A 21281-nucleotide genomic window follows, 5' to 3' on the forward strand; every position below is an offset into this window, starting at 1 on the left:
ATTAAATTGAGCAACCTGCCTCCCACGGCCCAGCTATGCTCCAGGATACCTGCCAGAGGCGGACATCAGGCTGCGAGAAGTCCACCGTGACCTACTAAAGGTCTCACAAGCACAGAGCAGAGGAGCCGACCGCCCAGCCCCCGCCGGCCGCCTCACTCACCCCGCAGACGAAGGTGATGACAATGAGGGCAATACAGGCAGTGACAGCCACCAGCAGGAGCGTGAGCAGCAGCGGCCCATGCTGACTGGTGAGCCGGTACTTCTCGTACAGCGCCGTCTGGTCCGGGCCCTCTCCGCCCTCATTGAGGAAATAGCGCCCCTTGGCCGGCATATCCCCCCAGGAGAGCCCAAGGCCCGGGGATCCTCCTTCTGGTGATACCAATGGGCCTAGGTCTCTGGGCTCTGGGAGCCTGGCCGGCGGGGTTGGGGAGGGGTCCCCTGGGCCTGCAGCCCCATGGGCAGCGTGGGGCCCACGCCACTCCCCTGCCAGGCCTGCTCACAGAACCACCAGCCTCTTCCTCTGCATCCGGGCCGGGCTGACCAGATGCGCGGGGTCCTCAGCTCTGTGGAGACACAAAACAGATCAGGGTTTGACCTGGACAGGCTGAGTCAGGGAAGGACGGGCAGCAGGGGAGAACGGAGCCAATGCCTCACAGCCCCTGGGTCCCGCCTCCCAACCTGAACCCAATTAGCTTTTAGGTTCTATTTGAAGCTTTGCCTGCAAAGCTCATCCCGTGTTTCCTGTGACTACACAGTCCCCGGCAATGCCACTAGCCACACGTGACCGTGCAAAGTTACATTTAACTACATTAGAAAATGAAGTTAAAAATTCAGACCAGCAGTCCCACTGGACCCATTCATTTCAAGGGCTCAAGAGCCACACTCAGCTCACGGCGCTCATATCGGGCAGCAAAGACAGACAGCATTTCAATCATCTGGAACCTTCTACCTGACAGCACTGTTCTAGAAGTTAGATGGTGTTGCTTTCACATGGACTTCTCCGATCCATTCCAGGGAAACTGTGTGTGGCGTGAGTCAGGGATCAGCCTTCGTGCCTTTCTTCCACGTGGGTCTCTAACTACCCCCTCGGCTTCCAGTGTAGCCACCCTTCCTTCCTCAAGAAGTTCGGGGAAGCCACCTCTGTGGTAAGTCAGGGGACCGTACACATGGGGTCTGTTTGCAGACCTTCTCCTGTTCCGGCGGTCTTCGTGCAAAGGTCACGCTTGCTCGGTAACTGGGGCTATCTGGTGAGTTTTGTGCCTCAGACCCTGCCCCCATGCCTACGACACCCAGAGCAACCCTCTTGCATTTGTGTTACGCTTCCTCATAAGACTGCATTTTTCACATGCATTTTTAAAATTTCCACTGACAAGAATGGAGGAAGTTTGCAAGCGCCCCCGTAGCGACGGAACCGGAACCTCAGAGCGGGAAGCACAGCGAATCGTGGGTGACAAGCTGGGCGTGGGCAGTGCCCAGCCACGGGCACAGTCCCTCTCTCCCCAGCACCATTCATTCATCTGCTCATTCATTTATTCCAAAAAGGCCTGTCGTCGTGCCTGTGCTCCAGGCTAGCTCTCTCTCCCCACAGAACTCCCCGTCCCCACAGACAGAAAGGTACCGGAAAGCACATGCAGTGATGAGGTCTGGGGGCAGGAGTCCAGGCCCCCAACACCCTCCAGGCTGCCTCAGAGCCTGGAACTGGGATAGGGCAGGTGGCAGAGGGCAGGGAGGCCATAAGAGGTGCAAATGCTCTGGGCCGCCATGATGGGCATGAATGGCCACCAGCAAAAGCTGCAAAGGAAAGGCAGTACGAAACCCCAGACACTGAAGAACAGGGCACCCAGAGTCCCTGAATCCAAGCGAGGCCCCCCAGTGAGTGCCCACCTCAGATCCACGAGCCACTTCGGGCACGAATCCCTCTGGGAGCTCCCCTTCCACAAATTCCAGGAAGAAATTGGGAAGACCCCACATTTGCGGGTGACAGGGAGATGCCATTTGCCGGAGGTCCTGGGGCCTTCTGCTGGCTCCAGGCCCCAGGCAGGTGAACACAGCCTTGGCACCTGTTGAAGGCAGCCAACCCCGCAGGGCTGGGGCCCAGGGCCACCCAAGCACCCAAAGCCTGGACAAGCTACAGACCTGGTTTGCACTTGACACACCAACTTATCAATGCCAGCGGCTAATTTAAAAACGTGAGGCGTGCATCCCCCTCGTTTGCAACCTCGAACTCTGAACTAACCCATCTTGATTCCACACGAGGCATGGAAGCACATACGCCCAGCCCTGTGTTGTAGGGTTCACAAAACAAGACACAGTCCCTGTCCTGAGAAGCCCCCAGCAGAAATGCTGGGGCAGAAATGTTGTCATGCCAGGTGACCCCCCAACACACACACACACACACACACAACCCCTCTCATTCTCAGAACAGACGCTTTACAGATGCAGAGCTGAGACCAGAGAGGTTGCATGGCTCACCTAAGATCACACAGCCAGGGCTGCTTGGGAGAAGCGCTGGGCTTCACACCCAGGTACACCAGCTCCCGAACCCGGGCTCCTGGCCCCGCCTTGTGGTCTCACTGAACTGAGAGAGGCTTCCCCAGTGATCTCCCAGGGACAGAACCACTTGCCACAAGGATACACAGCACTGCCTGGCCCTCTGGCCTGGGGCCAAGCTCCGGTGTGCCGGGACCCGACTGCCAGGCCAAGAAACCCCAAACACCAGGGTCCAGGACAACACCTACACCCCCCAAGGGCTCTTTTCCCCCAGGCAAAGCCCACAGACCAGAGCCGGGGGCAGCCAGGATACCCTCGAATTGACCTACCCTTCCAGGTGCACAAGGCCCGGCTAAGGCAGGCATGGAGAGAGAAGGAGCAGTTGGAAGGTTCTGGGGACCCATGGGAACCCGGGCCTGGTAAACAGTGCTCTCAGGGATCTAATTAGGCCACTTCCTGGGCAACGGCATGTGGCAGAGAGTGGGGACAATAGACATCCCTGGGCACGGGGACCTTGGCCTATGCAGGGACATGGTCCCACTCCTGGGACAGCAGAGCAGGGCAGGGCTGGGGGCTGGGAGGAAAGACGCATTTATCACTCCTGGAGAGGTGGTCTGCGAGCCCACTGGTAGCATCTCCTCAGGTCAGCGGCTCCCTAGCAGCAGCCTCCCAACCCAAAAGCAGACACAGAGGCCCCCCCCCCTTCCAGGGACGGCTTCAAGGCCCCTTTATCCAGTCACTGGTTCTGCAGTTGGTCACTGACACCGCTGGCCACTGGGAGGGCTGGGATTCGGGGCAGGCAGGAGAGGGCAGGGAGGCCATAGATGAGAGCCCGGGATGAAGGAACTCCTTCGCTCCGTGTCCAACTCACGACCCTGAAGCCTCAGCTTGCCCACCTCGGTGACGGGGAGCTCACCACCTCTCAGGGCAGTCTTCTCCATGAGCAGGCACTCCTTCTGGCTCTAAGTCCCGCCTCAGGTCAGGCAGAAGCCTATCTCCCTGTGGATCCCTCACCCCCTCCCCACTGGTTCTGTCTGAAGTCCCAAGACACCAATGGCAGACAGATATACTTGGGATAGTCGAGGCCCCTTCACCTGGAGGAAGGGGAGCCCAGGGGTCACTCACTGTCCCTCACACCTCACCATCACTCTGGTGGGGGAGCAGGGCAAGCAGCCCCATTTTACAGTGGAGGAGAATCCCCAAGCGTCCAGGTGGGAGGGGGACATTATTTCTACTTCTGCTGTGACTGTCTCTCCCACTGTCAGTCCCCTGAGTCTGGGGCCACGTGACCCAGGCTGGCTCATCACCATTGTAGCTCTCAAGCCCCAGTGACTGGTTTAGGGACAGTCATGTGACCAAAATCCTCTCCGTGAGAACCTTCTTTGGGACTTCTGCTGACCCACGGGAAAAAGATACTGTCTTTGGCTGGTAACCTCCAGCTGCAGGCAGACACTCGAAGGCACCATAAGAGACAGCCCACGAAGCATGAGCCAACATGGGAAAGGAAATTAGAGACAGAGGCTTGAAAATACCCTCTAAATGGTGAAACCGCCCCCCACCCAATGCCTGGATCTAGCTCTGCCTGAAGCTCAAGCAACCTCCAAATGATTTCATCCCACCGAACAATTATGCTTCTTTGGGCTGAAGTCAGTGTGAGTTCCTGTTGCTTGCAACCAAGAGTGCCAAGGTCCATGTTGCCCCAGTTCACTGTATCTGGGAAGCCCGAATTGAGGGTCCAGGGGCTAGTGACAGAGTCCCACTTGGCTCAGAAGTGAGAGTGTGTCCCTGCCAACAAGGCTGGTCCTGGCTAAGAACTCCTGGAAGGGGGCTGGGCCAAGGAGGGGAACTCCCCTCGTTCTGTCACCTTGTCCCAAACACCACAGCTCAGGGCCAGCCATCCTGCACAGGACCTGGGGCAGCAGGAGGCTGGGGCAAGGAGACTCCCCATATCTCCAGTGGCCTCCAGAGATTCCCCGCCACAGGAGGAATTTGGGAGCTCAGGGGTATGCTCAGGTAGAAATGAAGGCAGGGGATCAGCCTCGTTCCCCAAAGCACTCCTGGGGGGCTCTGTACCCCTGAAGCCTCATGTCTCATGCCAGCATGGGGCGGACGATGCCATAAACAGAATCTAGTGAGTGCTTGCCGCGTGCCCAGCGCTGTGGGCTCTAACCCCACACATCTGCCCTGCAAGGGAAGGACAGCTGCTTTTCCCTTTTATGGGTGTGGGAACCCAGAGGTTCAGTCATTTTCCTGAGGTCACACAGCTAGCAAAAGAGAGCTAGGATGTGGACACACGTCACCACCTCTTGTCCTACTCAACGCCCTCACGGTGCAGACATCTGCAGAGCCCATAACTTCTCAGAATGCCTATCCCTCCGTATCCTCCCCTCTCAAGGCCTAGGACAGAGGGTGGGAGGCAAAGTGGATTCCGTCAAGGTACCGCCCTCTGCCTCCCAGAAGGAAGATCAGACTGCCATGTCAGGAGGCCTTCTCTGAACCAGCAAGATCCAGAAGCAGCACTTCCTCGAGGAAGCCCTCTGAGCTACCCACACACACCCTCTCCCCCCTTCCCTGCAACTGAGGCAGGACTGTGGTCTCCTTGACAGACACTGACCGGCGGGGTCTGAGTTCCTCAGCCAAAGAGCTGCTGGAAATACGGAGCTGGGACCTCAAATTATGAGTGCAGGACCAGGCCCTCGGGGGTGCTCAGGAAATCCTTCCCTAGAACTGGCTAATCCAGCGGCACCCCAGGGCTACGGCCCCCCTTGGGGGTTCTAGACCACCCCCAGCTTTCACAGACATAGACAGGGGACCCACCTCCTCACCTAAGCAGTGCCGGCAGGAATCCCAGCCTGGCTTCCTCTGGCCCAGCCCAGCAGGCTCCGGAGCTGCACAGGGCCTGGGGCCCTGGTACCTCAAAAAGAGGAAGTGGGGGCTTTGGGGTGTGTAGGAGGGGCAGGCAGTCCCTAGCAGAGGCCCCACCCCGGCCCCTGGGGCCTAGTCCCTGCCCCCGAATCCGCCTGGGGACCATGCTGCTGGGACTTAGCACCCACGTGGTCTCGGCCTACTGGGCTGGCCCACCACTTGGCTACCTCCATGGGGTGGGTCACAGGCTGATTGCTACTGGCTGGGGAGGTCTCAAGCTAAGGCATCTCCCTCAGGAGACCTGCAGTTTTGTTTTGTGAAGGAAAGCCCAAGACTGCTCTGCTCAGCCCGGTCCTGGCCCAAAGGAGCACCCAAGAAACCTGGTGGGGACTGAGGGATTTCAGTCTAACTGCCCCTCCCGCCTCCCTGCCACCAACACCAGCCTCTCCAGCCCCCAGCGCCCTCCGGCCTCTCCACAGCTCTCCTCATGCAAGGTCTGACCTCCGTCCCCACACCGGGCTCTCCCCACCCAGGGAGGCCTGCCCGGACTCCTAATCTAGGGTCCCACATGTCTGACGTCCCAGCACCTGCCGCGGCAAACTGCTGGGGGAGATCTGTGTCTGTGTCCTGCCGCTGGACCCTGCAATTGCTTGTGGAACAGACAGAAGGATAGACAGATGGGCGGGACAGATGGACACACAGAGGTGCTGACCAGCTGGAGTCCTGGACCAGGCAGAAAAGGCAGGGGAAAGCAAGCGGGGCAGGTCTGGAAGGAGGAGGGAGAGACTGCTAGGGCAGAAGGAGGCGACAAGGTGAGAAGAATGGGAAGCACCCGGGGCAGCGCACCTTCTTCTCCAGGGAGCTTGCCGGGTGGAAGGAGGTGCGGGTTCAAACCCTGGCTCTGCTCCCAATGCCGTGAGTCCTAGGCGCTTACACTCCAGGCCTCAGTTCTCCTCACCAGCAAGCAGCAGGTGCTGATACCCAAGTCGTGGGATGAGTGAGGTGCAGGTCATGATGGCCATGTTTCTGGGACGAAAGAGCAGACGAGCCCAGAGAGGAGGCTCGGTTTCCAGAGCTCAGGAAGCCTAACCATGGGGCCCAAACGGGAGAGACAGAAGCATGAAGCAGGCAAGGCCTCCCCCAGAACCCTCTACTTCATCTCGCACCTCCTGGTGACAACCCACAAGGGGCGAAGGTCAAAGTCCCCTAATGACACGAGCTCCCCAGCCAGCCCTGTACCCCGTCATGCTCTCCCAGGACCCCAGGCTGACTCTGTGCCAGCTCCTGGGGACCAGAGACTCCCCATCAGTCTTGGGGTCCAGCACCCGTGGTCCAGTCCCAGCTCTGCCACCAACCTGCTCGATAACCCTGGGCAGATCCTGTGCCCCATATGGGCCTCGGGTTTTCCTTCCTGCAAAGGAACGGCTCCGTCAGACCTCTGAGGCCGGCACTGGGCTGGGCTGGGCGTGGTGTGTGAATCATAAAATGAGAACAACAAACTGAAGGGGACAGTTTGGGTGTTGTCACCTGGCCCCCTCCAGGGCTACTTCTAAGAGTGGGGAAGGGATTATTCTCTATACCTGACATCCTCCCTTCCACATTTCTGTATTCTGCCTTAGCCTACTCTGTCCCTCCTTTAAAATACAAATACCTCGTTTACCCCTCACCTCCAAGGCTCAGCTGCCACGGATAGTAAACCCGCTTCTCTGTCTCGTGTGCCAGTTCTAATGATGGCTAGTGACTACCTGGTGAAAATTCACTCATTCATTCATTCATTCATCTTGAGAGAGATCCATGCCTTCATTACTTTAATGACTGCACTCTAGCACCTTCTACATGTTGGGCACTAGGCCAGATGCCAAGAAGAAACTATGCTCCAGGCTCAAGGTCCCAGAAGGCAGAGGCCTCCGCACCCCCCTCTGCTGGGTGTCTGCATAGTAGGTATCCAGGGAACGGTGCTTATTACCTAAAATTAACTGGCTCTTGCCTGAAATTCCACCATTAGTGATTCATTCCTTTAGCACTCCCCTCACTACGTTCCCCCTTTAAAATGAAAACACTTTCATGCCCACATTTAACACATTTCTGATCTCTCTCCCCTTGGTCAGGAAGGACAGAAAGGAGCAGTCTAGCTAGCCTTCAGGATGTCCCGCCCAGGATGGCAGGACAGTGGTCTTTTCACTGACTTCATGCTTTGCCCAGGGCCCCAGCCAGTAGGTCCAAAGGTGAGGACCTTGAGGTCAAAGGTGAGGCATGCATGGGGTTGGGAGGCAGGCAAAGAGACCCATTTCACATACCCACAAGCAGACATATCCCAGAGTAACCATTGAACTGGAGGGAGCAAGAAGGATGTAACTACTCTGTTAACAGTCTTTTAAAGAGGCAGCAAAACCCAGAGGAGAGAGGGCAAGCTGGATTTATCATTTATACCAAGATAAGAGAGCAAGAAACCACGAAAGCATTCTCCATTCATGCTACAGCAGCCAAGTACAAAACCTAAAAGCCACAATGAAAAGACTGATCAACTGAACTACATCTTAAAAAATCTACTGCCTAATAAAAGTTATTAAGAGCAAAATCAAAAGACAAAAAAAAATAAGAAATCAGGGAAATATCTGCAACTCTTATCATAAGGAGCTAATCTCCCCCATATGTAAAAAGCTCCCACAGATCAAAAAGAAAAAGACCATAACCCTTCTCCCAAGAGAAAAATGGGAGAAGGGTTATGGACAGAAAGTACACAGAAAGGCACTAAGAATGGCTCTTAAAAAGAAGCAGACTTCACCCATAATAAGAGAAATATAAATTAAAACTACTACACAAAATCATCTTTACCCCTCTGATTGGCAAAGATCAAAGTATTTATAGAGCATTTACAGGTGGTGGCAAAAAGGAGCTCCAAAATAGGAGCTCACACTTAGCCTCGGCAGGGATATGGTAACCTCTGGAGGGAGGACAAGACAGTCAGATGTAACAAAATCACTCATACACAAACCTTTGATGTAGCAAATCTTCAAATAATTTGTCTTACCCACGCTTTCACATATGTAAAATGACACATGTACAAGGTTATTCATTGCAGCATTACTTACAATCGCAAAAGAAGACAATGTAGCTACCCATCAGAGGCTTGTGAAAAAAAATCACAGTAGACCAGCACCTATGGAATAGAAGGGCAGTCAAAAAGGGTGCAGCAGGTTGAACTCTGCTGGACTGGGGTACTGTGTGAAAAATCCACATGGCAACAGTAACGCCGGGCACAGGCAATGCCTGAACTGAGACAAGGACTAGCCAAAACTGCTTTGACGGAGTGAATGAATCTTCAGTTTGTTTCTATTGCCATCATGTAGCTGGGGCCATTAAAAGGTTCTTAATTGGGCTCAGTTGGTTGAGCACCTGACTCTTGATTTCGGCTCAGGTCATGAGATCAGGGTGGTGGGATCGAGACCCGAGTCGGGCTCTACACTCAGGGCAGGGTCTGCTTCTCCCTCCCCCTCTGCTCCTCCCCACTGAGTGTGCACGCTTTCGCTCTAAAACAAATAAATAAATAATTTTTAAAAAAAGGTTTTATTTTTTGGCAGACAGAGAGACAGCAAGCGAGGGAACCCAAGCAGGGGCGAGTGAGAGAGGGAGAAGCAAGCTCCCCGCTGAGCAGGGAGCTCAATGTGGGGCTCAATTCCAGGACCCTGGAATCAGGACCTGAGCCAAAGGCAGACAGATGCTTAACAACTGAGCCACCCAGATGCCCCAATAAAATCTTCAAAAAGAAAAGTTTTAGTACAAAATGTGAGATCTATCACATATCTACTGCCTATAGTTAATAATACTGTATTACATACTTCGAATTCTTCCTATAAGGGCAGACCTTATGTTAAAGGTTCCTATCACACATAATAATAAAGAGGGCAGGAGGAAATTTTTGGAAATGAGGGATAGATAGAGAGGTTTATGGCATAGACTGTGATGATGGTTTCATAGGTGAATACTTATCTCCAACCCATCAAGTTGTATAAATTAAATATGCACAGCCTTTTGTATACCTCAACAGAAGTGGTTTTGAAAATAAGCTAGGGGCGCCTGGGGGCTCAGTTGGTTAAGGATCTACCCTCAGCTCAGGTCCGGATCTCAGGATCGTGGGATCAAACCCGGTGCCGAGCTGTGCGCTGAGCTTAGAGCTTCTCTCTTCCTCCGTGCCTCCTCCCTGCATGTGCTCTCATTCTCTCTTTCTAAAATAAATAAATAAATATTTTCCAAAATAAATAAACTAAAAACTTGGGGCACCTGGCTGGCTCAGTCTGAAGAGCATGTGACTCTTGATCTTGGGGTCTTGAGTTTGAGCCCCATGTTGGGGGGGTAGAGATTACTAAAAGAAATCAACTTTTTAAAAAATGAACTAAAATATAAAGACCCTACTGGAAAAATTCAAGGGGAATAAAAGGTGATTGATAATCCAGGTGACATATATACTAACATGGGAAGATGTGTTCCTGGCATGTTTAATGGTGTGTGTGCGTGTGTGTGTGAACATACATAAGTATGTCTGTGAACACATAAAAAAAAATAGAACCTGTTTTTAAAAAGAAACACACACACACACACACATCTCAGGCCCATCCCCTCTCAGCTACACAACCCTGAGAAAGTTACTTACCCTCTCTGTGCCTCAGTTCCCTCATCTGAAAAAAGGGAGAATGCCATCTTCACCACGTGGGGCTTTGAGAGGATTCTCAGGGGTGACGTAGGCGGGCAGCCTTGGCACAGCACACCCAAGTCAAGATGACAAGTATTAAGTTGACAGAAAGGGCCAAGAGATCTGGGAAGAGGTGGGTAGGGAACTTGCCCCTTTCCTGCCATCTGGACCCTGTCATGAGCCTTGGCCCCCCCCACTCTGCCCTGGGAGTGGCTTGGCCTAAAAGTAGTCATACCCAAAACTGCTATCAGGGGCCCTGAGCTGCCACAGGGGTTGACACCCTCACGGGGTGCCCAGCTGGGCCTCAAGGGAGAGGCCATCTGCCTGACTTGGGCTCAGAGGGAGGTGGGGGATGTTGGGTGCTGAGGGAACTGCCATGTGGCCTCCCAGACCCCATCAGGACCTCACTCCAAGCCTTGTAGGCCTGCTTTGTGGAGAGAAAGCATAACGCCTGCACTCAGGACAGGTTCTGCAACCTCTGAGCCCAACGGGGGGTGGAGGTTGGCGGGGGCGGGGCATTGCTCTCACTCTGTTTCCAGCCAGGGGCAGACTCTGGAATCTTAACCTATTTGTCCAAAGCCCCCTGGCTGGGAAGCAGGAGAGCTGGGATTTCAACCCAGACCTGCTCCACTCCAAGGCTCAAGCTTTTTCTTAACCCTCTGTCCGCATTTCCAGAAGCAGAGCCACGAAAAGCTACGCACAAATGGTCACACCCACCCACACTGGTTTCTGGTCACCGGCAGTGCAGAGCTTAGTGTTCTCCTCCTCCTGCTTTAAGATTTCCTGTACACATTAGCAATTAAAGGCTCTGAGAAGTCCTGCAGGAAACAAACCGGCTACATGAAACACAGCTAAACTTCTCCTAGTCTCTCTGGCTCAGGGGACTCTTTTTGCATTCATCTCCAATGAACTTGTTTTGGGAAATGCTATGGAGCTCAGAGCTCCTCCCAGGGCAGATGTGGCCTAGAGAGGGCACTATCCCTCCCTTTTTTTCTGACCACTTAGGGCGCTCCCTCGGCCCCGGGGGTCCCCCCTCTCCCACCTCCACCTGACCCTGGGTTGGGCTGGATGGACACACAGTGGAGGACAAGCCGGTATACCTGCTTGTGGTACAGGGGAGCAGCCCTAAGTTCAGCCACCACGGTAAAGACTAGCCACTGCCTAGTCCACAGACCCCCCCAGAGACCAGCCACCAGCATGCCCAGCCCTAAGCAAGGTGCTGAGACCCCCACTCCCTCAAGGCATGGGATGGGCAGGAAGCCCGGAAGAGCCCTTCTGCCAGGGAATCAGTTGCAGCCGACCTCCCCCACCCCAAAACCACAGCCTGGCTTCTGCAACTGCACCCACACAGGGGCTCAGGAGGACCTCCCTATAGGAGGTTAAGCCCCCCAGTCCTCACTTCCTCCTTCCTTCCACAAATTCCTGCCTTCCAGAGCCGGGCTCCAGTAGGACACAGGAAGCCAAGGTACTGGAGCCCCCATGCACCCCCAAACACAGGACGACCCGTGGGGTAGCCCGCCACGGCTTCTCACACCCAAAGACACCAGCTGGGTCCTGCTCACCCCCTGGCCAGAAAACTCCTCCGGGGCTTCCAGAGGCTTCTCTGTGAGTGCAGGACTGACTTATTTTGGTTCCCCAAACAAGCCCTGCCCTTTTGTCTCCAGGCTAGGGCTGCCTGGAAGCACTGCCTACCTCCCCCTGCATCACCACCCAAGCCCCCCCCCACCCCACCCCCCACCCCAAACCTAGCAAACTCCTGTCTACCCTTCAGAGCCCAGGCTCAGCTGTTTCCTCCCCCAGGAGGGCTGCCCAGTTCCCTCCAAATCTAGATTTGGTGCCTGCCTCTACACCCCCAGTGCCTGTGATGCCCATCGAAACACAGGACACATGGCCTGTCACTGCCTGGCTACATGCCCCCCCCCAAAGGCTGACGTCTGGCTACACACTGCTTAGCTTCCCAAATCCAGCCATTGGCTGCCACAGAGGGGACACTTAAAACCCCACGGATTGAGACAAATCCGGCCCATACCAAACAGGCACCCAGGGGCTGGGCCCAGTCTTGGGGACCCTGCTCCCATCTGCGTGATCTCTGGCAGGTCACCTGCCTCTTGGCCTCAGTTTCTCACCTGAGCAATGGGGACAAAAATGTCCCCGGCCCCCTGGCCCACTCGGGCAGTGAAAAGACCTCATGGCTAAAAACCTCCTCGTAAATCCAGAAGCTCCCACACTCTGGGGGGCCAACCCTACCGTGTTGTTTCAACCACAGGAGAGCAGACTCCCCCTCGGGGCCCGAGCTCCTCCAACCCCCGCCCCGTGCTCACGGGGCTCCTGCCCACGCCCCGTACTGGGTGACACACTGAGGCCACAATAAGCAAGTTCCCCTGGAGAGCTCACACTGACAGGGGAGCGGAGACACACGGAAAAAGTGAGTTCCCTGAGGAAGAGAAACACGCGGGTGGTCAAGGGCGCTGCTTCAGGCTGAGAGTCAGGAAGGCAGGAAAGCCTCGAGGTCAAGAGCAGAGCCGCAGGGACCGAACGTCAGAGTTGCTGTGTGACCAAGGGCACATGCATTAACCTCTCTGGGCCATTTCCTCAATCAAAGAAGAGGCTGGTGAGAGTACCTAATGCTCAGTGGTTTCCCACAGAGGCTGGGACACAGGGAGTGCCACCACAGGGTCACCCCAGCTGGCTCCAAACACAAGGGGTGGGCTGCTGGGTAAAACCTTGATATCAACAGGCACTGAGCAATGCCCTTTAAGTCCAAGGAGGTCTCAGCCTGACTTCCTGACAGCCCCCAAAGGGCAGCCCTTCCCTGCTCCCCTGCCCAGAAAGCAGGGGTACAGAAGTGCTGGTCCCTGCCCCAGGCACTGTCTGACACTGAGCCTCCCCCTCCACAGGGCCTGGGCTCCAGGAGGCAGGGTATTTCAAAACAGGACACACCCCTTTAGCCTGGGTCCCCTCCATTAAAGTGGCACCTCCAGCTGACTTCAGAGGGCTCCTCCTCCCCCAGCTGGATGGGGCCAGAGGGAGACAGGTGTAGGAGGCTGGGAGCAGGGACTGTGCAAAGCCCACAGGGAGGGGAGTGGAGCTGTGCGGGAGCAAAGTCAGCCCGGCGACTGCAGGGGTGGGGAGACTGAGGCTAGGAGGAGGAGGCACAAGGTCCCCCAATCTACATCCCCACCACTTACTGAGACCAGGGGAAACTGTGCCTCCCACACAGCTCTAAGCAGGAAAATGTTCCCCATCTGTGCAGAGAGGGGCTGTGCCCTGAGCTCCCAGGCCTCTCCCTGCTCCACAGGCCAGTGACAGCAGGAACCATGGAACCCAGTCCACTGCACCAGAGGCACTTCCCAGGTGTACCAAAGGTCCCTGGAGGGGATGACAGGGGCCCAGATCCTGGAATACAAAATGGTCCCCACCAGGGTAGTGTGGGTCCCCAGGGGTGGATGGTGGCCCCACCTACTACTGGCACAACCTTGCATTCCCCAAAAGCCAAACCTGCTATGCTTCGAGCCCCAGGTGGGCACGAGCTCCTCCCCAGGTCATGAGCACTCCCACTCCCATCACCCCCAGCCAGGCACCAGAGGAAAAGGGAGGAGGTAAGCCTCAGGGGGACCACATACACATCTGCAAACCAGGATGCCCCCAACAAAGATCACAGTTAATTCCCTCCAGTTGTCAGTGTGGGGAGGGGTACAGACAGGGGCATAGCAAGGAGGATGGAGAGAGGAGGGTGGCCCTGGTATCCCCAGGCCCCAGCCCTGGGAGGGGGTTCGCTGCACAGCCGGGGACAGTGGATGGGGCTGCAAAGTGACTGACTCCAGAACAGACAACTCAAGCCCGCTCTTTTCCCAAGCTTGAGGACCCCTGAAGGAGGAACCCTCAAATGGGTGACCTGAGCCAGGATGGGGTGACCTGTGTCAGGTAGGGAAGCAGTAAGCAGAGGGGCTGCTTGGGCAAAGGGCAAGAGCAAGACAGGCAGGGTACTGACCGGGGTGGGGGGGGGCCAAGTGCATGGGAGGCCCCAAGAGGCAGGACTGCACTGGGAGGGGGCCGGGACAGAGGACCCCAGGAGCCAGAAGAAGGGGTTCAAATGTGACACCAGACGGGAGAACCAGTCAAGCATGTGTGTCAGATGAACCCAGGAAGCGTGCCGGCCCCGTGTCCAAGCCCCTGGGTCAGCCCTCCCAAGCCATGTGGACTGCAGGGGCAGCTCGGCTTTCCCCTCCCCCCACTACACTGGTCTGGTGCTCAGACAGCGCCCGAGAAATAGACCCATTGCTGGGATCAGCAGGTGTCAGGAGGGATGATCCAGTGTCGTGGGAGAAATGTCAGGAAAGAGGAACTGAGCTCACTTCTGACCCAAAGCTCATCCCCACCCCACTTTAATACCTAGAGGGCTTCCAGGGGAAAGTCAGAAAAGGAAGGGGCTCTGATCCAGGTCAGCACTCAGGATTGGGCAACACCCCAGGCCCAACGTGGCTGTCTGTGAGATCCGGGTACGGCAACAGATCAAGCCAGATGCCTGTGGCCCTCAGGTGGGCACCCCGCCACCCTCCCTGGGGGCTGGGGGTGGGAGGAACCCTAGTGGGTAGGGGGACAACCGTTCAGGACAGGGCAGAGGCAGAGCTGGAGGGCCACGAGACAGGAGTGGGCTAGAGGGCTCTGGCCACCACTGGGGAGACTCAAGACCTGGTTGTACTGATCTCAGACACCTGAGAAGAGCTTTCCAGGCATACGTGGCTCTCCTGGCCCCCTGCCAGGGGAACGGCCACTTCACAGATGGGAACTGGCAGTCAGCCCAAGGGCAGCAGGCTCCAGGGGAGGCCCCTCCCCCTGCCCTGCCCATCCTGACCTCCCCAGTCCCCTCCCCCAGTCATGCCCACCCTCCCACCCAAAGCAGGACAAGCGCCGGTAACACCTGCCCAAGAGTCGTGGCTCTGTGGCACCAGGTGCCACCTGTCACCCTGTTTAAGCCTCTAAACATGAGCGACCCATTTTACAGATGCCAGGAACTGGCTCAGATAACCCAGCTCACCTCCCATGCTACTGGAAGCAGGCAGAGTGGGGCCAGGGGAGGGGGCAGGGGGCTGGACTCAGTGACCTCCAGAAGATCCCTGCCTCCCTGGTTGTTCAGATGTGATGGTCTCATTCACTGAGCCGGACTAACTCCCAGCTTGCACGTGTCCCAGGAGGCACGGCTCCGAGGTGGTACAGCCCGGCCCCAGCCCCCCAACAGCACATGCAGACAAGGGCCAAGCCAGGCCCGTGGGGTGAGGGACCCACTCAGGGGAACCTGATTCCTCCCTCCTCACGGTGAGACTCACCCCTTAGGCACCCTTCAAAGCCACCTAGAGCCCCAGCTCAGCTTTGCCCCGCCCGGCCTCTCCAAACAAGAGGCACCAGGGACGCGACAGGGCCGCTCTCCATGACAGGTAATAAGTGCCTCTCGACCACCCTGGGGGCTGACTCGCTGTGTGACCCAGGACATGTGGCTCCTTCTGGGCCTCTGTCTTTTCCACTGCCGGGGGGTGGGGGGGTGGGTACCCACCACACAGGGTGGGGGTGAGGGGAACAGGAAATGGGTTAAGCCATCAGTTATAAACTCTAAAGGGGGGTACATGTCCCCATAACATCAAGAATGACCTTTATCTCCCCTTGAAAAAGCACCTTTGGCCTGTTTAGAGGCCCTCCTCCTGCCCCGTCCCACCACACACTGCCTCGTCCCTCCCTGCACTGAACCCCCATTCTTATAGGGCTCACAAGAAGTCTCCCTCTCTTGAGACCTACTTCCGGCCAAGGGGGTCCTACGAGACCACGCCTTCCCCAACCCCCAGAACCCGCTGCCAGTAAACCGCCGCTGCTCTGCCCTCCAGCTCCACGAGAGACTCTTTCCCCCACCAAGTTCACACCTTCCCTTCTGAGGGCCCCGAATCCAGAACAATCTGAGAGCCTCCCTTCCTCTGCACCGACACCTCACATCAGAAGCCACAGGAAAACCCCAGAAGGCCCCCATCTGGAGGGAGGGAGACCCGCAGCTGGGTTAGAAACACCCTCCCAGCACAGACCCTCCCGACTCTGGTCCCACAGACGCCTGGGCTTCCGGCAAAGCTGCCGGCTCTACACTTCCTCTTAGGTCTGCTCACTTCTCGTTTCAGTATCTTCGCTTGCCCTGTCCCAAGCGAAGAAAGGCCATGAACTCACGGACCCAAGGTCCTAGTTACAGGTTTGTTTTTCTCAAATACGTTAAAATAAATAGCTAGCAAATTTTAAACACGCTCATCCACATATGGGCTAAAACGACCGCCCCGGAGCCACTGTCGGAAAAAGGCTGGCCTAGTCCCTCTCTCGTGGGCCACCCTCGGGCTGTCCACCTGCACATCTGTGGCCGACAGCCCACGGCCTCGCAGCTATCCAAGCTGCGCCAGCCCAGACTCCGGCCACCAGGACGCCAGCCACCCAGCAGGCCTGGAGGGCCGGGGCCCTGTTGCACGGAGGTCCAGCCCAGCCCTCTGCTCTCCTCACCCCTGCCGCTCCCCTCCCCCAAGGGCTGGCCAGAGAGGAAGAGCCCGGGGCCATCTGTCCTGAACCCTGGGTGGTGACACAGAAATGAGGCACCTACTTCGCCCTGTGTGCCTGGGTCTGGATGAGCCCACAGAATGTTCCAGAAGGACCTACTCCCACTGGTCCGCATCAGTCCAGGGGGGCTTCAGGTTGGGAGGGGCTGGAGAAAAAGGAATACCATTCCATTTTCCAGAGGCTCCTTGGTTCTCTCTTGGGCAAGTGTCACTTTCAGGGGGTTTTTTTTTGGCTTATTTTTCTTTTTAACGTAACAAACAAACTTCGACAGCCCTCCCCTTGCTAATTGTTACTGTCATTGAGAAAAGTGGACTCATAAATGTAAAATTATAAGCTTGAAAAGAAAAGTGGACACCTGAGAGTCCAGGGCTGACAGAACTCCAGGTGGAACGAGCCCCGTGAGCCCCCCACCACAGATCTAACAGCACCCCCTCGTGGGGCTGGGCAAAGCCTGGGGCCAGCTGCCCAGGTCCTCTGTCCAGGAGCTGCCCCACCACCCCCAGCACGGACCCTGTCCACCCCCTGCCGGCGGGGGAGGCCCAGCCCGCACTCCCCTCAGGCCCAGGCCGCCAGGACACAGGGCGCCCCGTCCCCAAGGCCCTTTACCTGGCTCTCGTCCAGGCCCCCTTGGCGGGGTCTGAGCCCGCGGGGAGGCGGCCCGGCCCCGGCCTGCCCCTCTTCGGCCGGCGTCCGGGTGCGCACATGGGAAGCCTCCTTCACCAGCTACCTACCAAGCGCAAGTCACATCTGGGACCCACAACTTCCTGCTCCACGGCAGCCGCCACGCGAAAGCTAAGGCCGAGCCTTGAGCTCAGCGCCTCCGGGGATGTGGGGGGGGCCCCCCTCTCCCAGCTGCAGCGGGGCCCTCAGCCGAAGTGGGGAGAGGCAGGAGTCCAGGCTCCTGGCTCCAATGACTTCATGGAAATTGGAAGCTTGAAGCTGGAACAATTTTCAAAAAGTGAAAATAAAACAGGCACCAAAACCTCCGTTAGAAGCCCCGAGGAGATGGTTGGAGGCCAGGAGTAAAAGCATCCTTGATGAGCAGCCCGACACTGAGCCTCATTCTGGCCCCCCCCACCGACAGTCAGACCCTGAGCCTCAGTTTCCCCACCCACATAGTGAGGGGGCTTCATCCATCTCTGAGAGGTCAAAGGCCTCCAGCCGCATCAGCTGCCTCTCCATTTCGCAGCTGCCCCCACGCCAAGGCCCATGCCTGGAGTGGCTATTCCAAGCAGCTCGAACCCCCAGAGAACCCCAGCAGCCCTGGGCCCCAGGCGGCCAGGAAGCAAGCCCCTTCTGCTTTGCCAACCCTCAGTTTCCCCATTGCGATCACGTGGTGCTCAGCGGTGAGGCAGCAGGCTAGGAAGGACCATGAGGCAGGGAGCGAAGGCCTCTTAAGATAGAGGGGCAAAGCACCCCGGTCCTCAAAGCCTGTTCAACAAGTGACCTAAGGTCCTGCGATCACGTTCTACCCTTTATTCTGACAGCAAAAACCTACTGTTTGGTAACAAAGTGAAGAACAGAGACCATTTGTCCCAGCTGACTCCCCTGCCCTCCCCAGGCCTCTGTCTCAGCTCCATCCTCAGAGGAGGCCTTGGCCAGGCTCTTCCCTCCTCTCCCGCTGCACCCCAGCCGTGGCCCCTGGGCACCTAACCCCCCAGCCCTCACACAGACTTCAAGGTCCCGCCAGGCAGGGCCCGTACACCCAGGCTGATGAGCCTTATGACCAACATTTGGACACCGGCTGTGTGTCAGCCTCAAGCACGGCCTCCCACAACTGCCCATCAGCCCCACAAAGAAGGTCCCCTTCTGCAGAACAGAAAGCTGAGGCTCAGAGAGGTCACTCAATTGCCCCAGAACACACAGCTAAGAAAAGGCAGAGTCGGGATTCCAACTCAGGTCTGATTCTACAGCCTGTGCTCTCAACCACTCACCCCATGACCATCGTGGGACCAAAGAAAGGTTTGCCTGAGGACAGGCTACTCCAAATCCCACTATACCCTACCTTCCTCCCCATGGCCAGGACCCCTCTCTGCTGCTGGGGGCACAAACGGGACTTGGACACAGCCCCCCCCCCCCCCCCGGCCAAGCTCCCAGGCTAAGCTGTGCCCACCAAGGCCTACACAAAGGTCTGGGAGAATCATCTACAGAGACAAGACTCATAGACTGGAGCTCCGGGCAGAGAGACCTCACCCGCCCAGGAGCCACAGCCTGGGAAAGTGGCAAGGTCCTGAAACAGTGGGCAGGAAGGAATAAAAGTGCAGCAGAAACAAGGCAGACTGTCGGGCAACCAAAGGACAAATAACATCAAGCCCTGGGCCACCAGATGCCAAGCCTTTCCCCTCGGGAAGAAACCCCACGGTACCCGGTGCCTCTGGGACCTCAGGCAGGCTTCCCGGAAGGGGGTATGAGCAGGGAAACACCATCCGTACCTCAGTCACCTTATCTTTTCCTTCCCCTAAAGTCAGGAGGCTCACCACACCCCAGAAGAGCCCTGCGAGGCTAGTGATTTGCTAGTCCAGCCCCTGGTCCCATGCATGAGGAAAGAAAAGGTTTATGAACGCTAGAGTCAGAGCCCCTTGGCAACCTTGGCCAAGTCAGAGCAACCTTGGCCAAGCTGTGTGATCTCGGCAGCCCCGGAGGCCCTCTGTAAAGTCACCCAGCTCCTTGGAAGGCGAGAAACGTGTGTAAGGCACAGAGTAAGTGCTCAGTTAAAGGAGGACAAGGGAGGACAGACTCAGAGGGTGGGGTTCTCTCAGTTCCAAACCCCAGATCCTGGCTCTGCTATGTGCTTGCCCCAGTCCAAGGCCTTTCGTGGCTTTGCTGTGCCTCCTCAGTCAAGTCCTGACCCCCACAAGTCATGTTTCCATCCCCCCTGATTAGGAGTCTGAGGCCCTCGTTCTATCCTATAACTCCTAACCAGTTGCATGACCTCAACCAGTCCTTTCCCCTCTGGAAACCCAGTTTCCTGACTATTAAATGAAGGACTGAGCCCAAGTGCATCCATATGTTCCCAGCCCAGGAAAGAAAAAAGATCCCAGGACGTCCCTGAGTCCACGTTCCATGCCTCACTCTTTGCCTTGATTCAGACCCTTCTGCCCCCAGGAATGGTCAAAACGCTGCCCACCCTCCCAAGACAAATATAAACGCCACCTATTCCAGGAAGCCTTCCCCAGGGTCCCATCACTACTGCCTCTGGGCTGCAGAGCACCACAGGTCTCTCCACAGAGGGTTTACAAGTGAGATACCCTCCTTCTGCAGCAGCCATCTCCACTCTGGCAATAGCTCCCTGTTCCTATGGGCAACCAGCCCTCCAGGGGCGAGCTTGTGACCCCTGTCCACTGAGGAATGGTCATGGGACTCAAAGTGGTCCAAGGAGATCCAATTCTGGGATTTTGTTGGAACTATATAGGAAAAAGGCACTCACATTTCAACAGCCTGGTAGGATGTGAGCTAGAAGCGACGGGCACCGTTTTGCCCCTGTGGTAGTTAGTCTCCAAATGACCTCCAACAACCCTCAGAGTTCATGCCCCTCCCTACCTTCGCAACCCACAAAATATGGCAGAAGCCACAATGTGTGACTTCTAAGGTCATGAAAGACAGCGTGGCTTCCCCCTCGCCCCCTCTCGGAGCACTGGCTCTGGGGGAAGCCGGCCGCCATGTTGTGAGGACACTTAGGCAGTCCCATGACAGGGAGCTGAGGGCCCTCCCTCAGCCAGCACCACGATGCCAGCCCTGGGACCCAGCAGCCCCCGTCATAAGCAGCTGGACTCCCTCTCACCACCGCGGCCCTGGCCTGCTCAGGCATGACCCAGGATCATCTCTCCTCTTCGGGAGGCTCCCCAGACACTCAAGAGGCCCTTGGTGAAATTTCTGCCTGAGGGATCTGCACTCAGATTCTCCCCACAAGAGCACAGAGCAGACACGGCTCCCGCCCCACGCGCCCCCCGCAGCATGCGTGCTCCCCCCCCCCGCCCCCGCCAACTCACCCACCCGTCGGGGAGGACAAACAACCGGCTTAGCACAGGCGTCTGGTCCGCTGGCCCCAGCTCTTCCAGGCTCATGGCCAGGAGGGCTGGAGTGAGATTCCTCATGGAGGGGGGCCTCGTGCAGCAGGCACAGCCTGGTGGCCCCGTCACCTTCCTCCCAGACTGATTTTTCACACAGGGCCCCGGGGCGGGGGGGCACATTCCAAAGCATCCACTCACCTCCGGCCCCTCTGCCTTCATCTCTTCCTGGCTGTGGGCTCAGGGATGGGCCAGGATCCCTTTCTTTCCCAGACTGGGAACATATGGACATCCTCTGGCTCCCTCCTTCCCTCCACAGTCAGAAAACCAGGATTCCAGAGGAGAAGGGGCTGGTTGAGGTCACGCGACAGGTCACAAGTGACAGGATGGAATGAGGGCCTAACTCCTAATCAGTGGTGGTCCTAAGGGGCGGCTTGGGGCGAGCCTCAAAGCCACTCCAAATAAACACATGGGCTAAGTAAACAGCATCTTGCTATTAAACTCGGCTCCTCTCAACCCTGCCCCTCCCCTGCAGAAATCCGCCTCCTGTCTCGGGTCCAGCACCAGAACAAGGAGAGAGAACAAGGAGAGAGGGGCAGCCCAGCATCACGTAGGGGGCGCCGTCCACCGGAGGGCAGGGGGCTGGCTCC

The 21281-nt window shown here is 56.9% G+C and overlaps 1 protein-coding gene across 11 annotated transcripts in view; it reads right to left on the reverse strand.

Annotated features, from left to right (window-relative positions):
* Positions 1–21281, reverse strand: part of ADCY7 (adenylate cyclase 7) — a 54002-nt gene that overhangs the window by 24729 nt on the left and 7992 nt on the right. For 3 of the 11 annotated variants that reach the window (XM_047710024.1, XM_047710025.1, XM_047710023.1), the window contains exon 2: positions 161–563. In XM_047710024.1, the coding sequence (XP_047565980.1) occupies positions 161–331 (171 nt within the window). In that variant the 5' untranslated portion in view covers positions 332–563. Of the gene's footprint in view, positions 1–160; positions 564–5315; positions 5397–6201; positions 6382–6710; positions 6767–8447; positions 8468–11607; positions 11656–17230; positions 17360–21281 lie in introns of those variants that run through there. The other 8 variants (XM_047710021.1, XM_047710028.1, XM_047710020.1 and 5 more) reach the window with 8 other exon arrangements.

Source organism: Lutra lutra, chromosome 17, assembly GCF_902655055.1.
Source record: "Lutra lutra chromosome 17, mLutLut1.2, whole genome shotgun sequence".
Classification (NCBI taxonomy): Eukaryota; Metazoa; Chordata; class Mammalia; order Carnivora; family Mustelidae; genus Lutra; species Lutra lutra.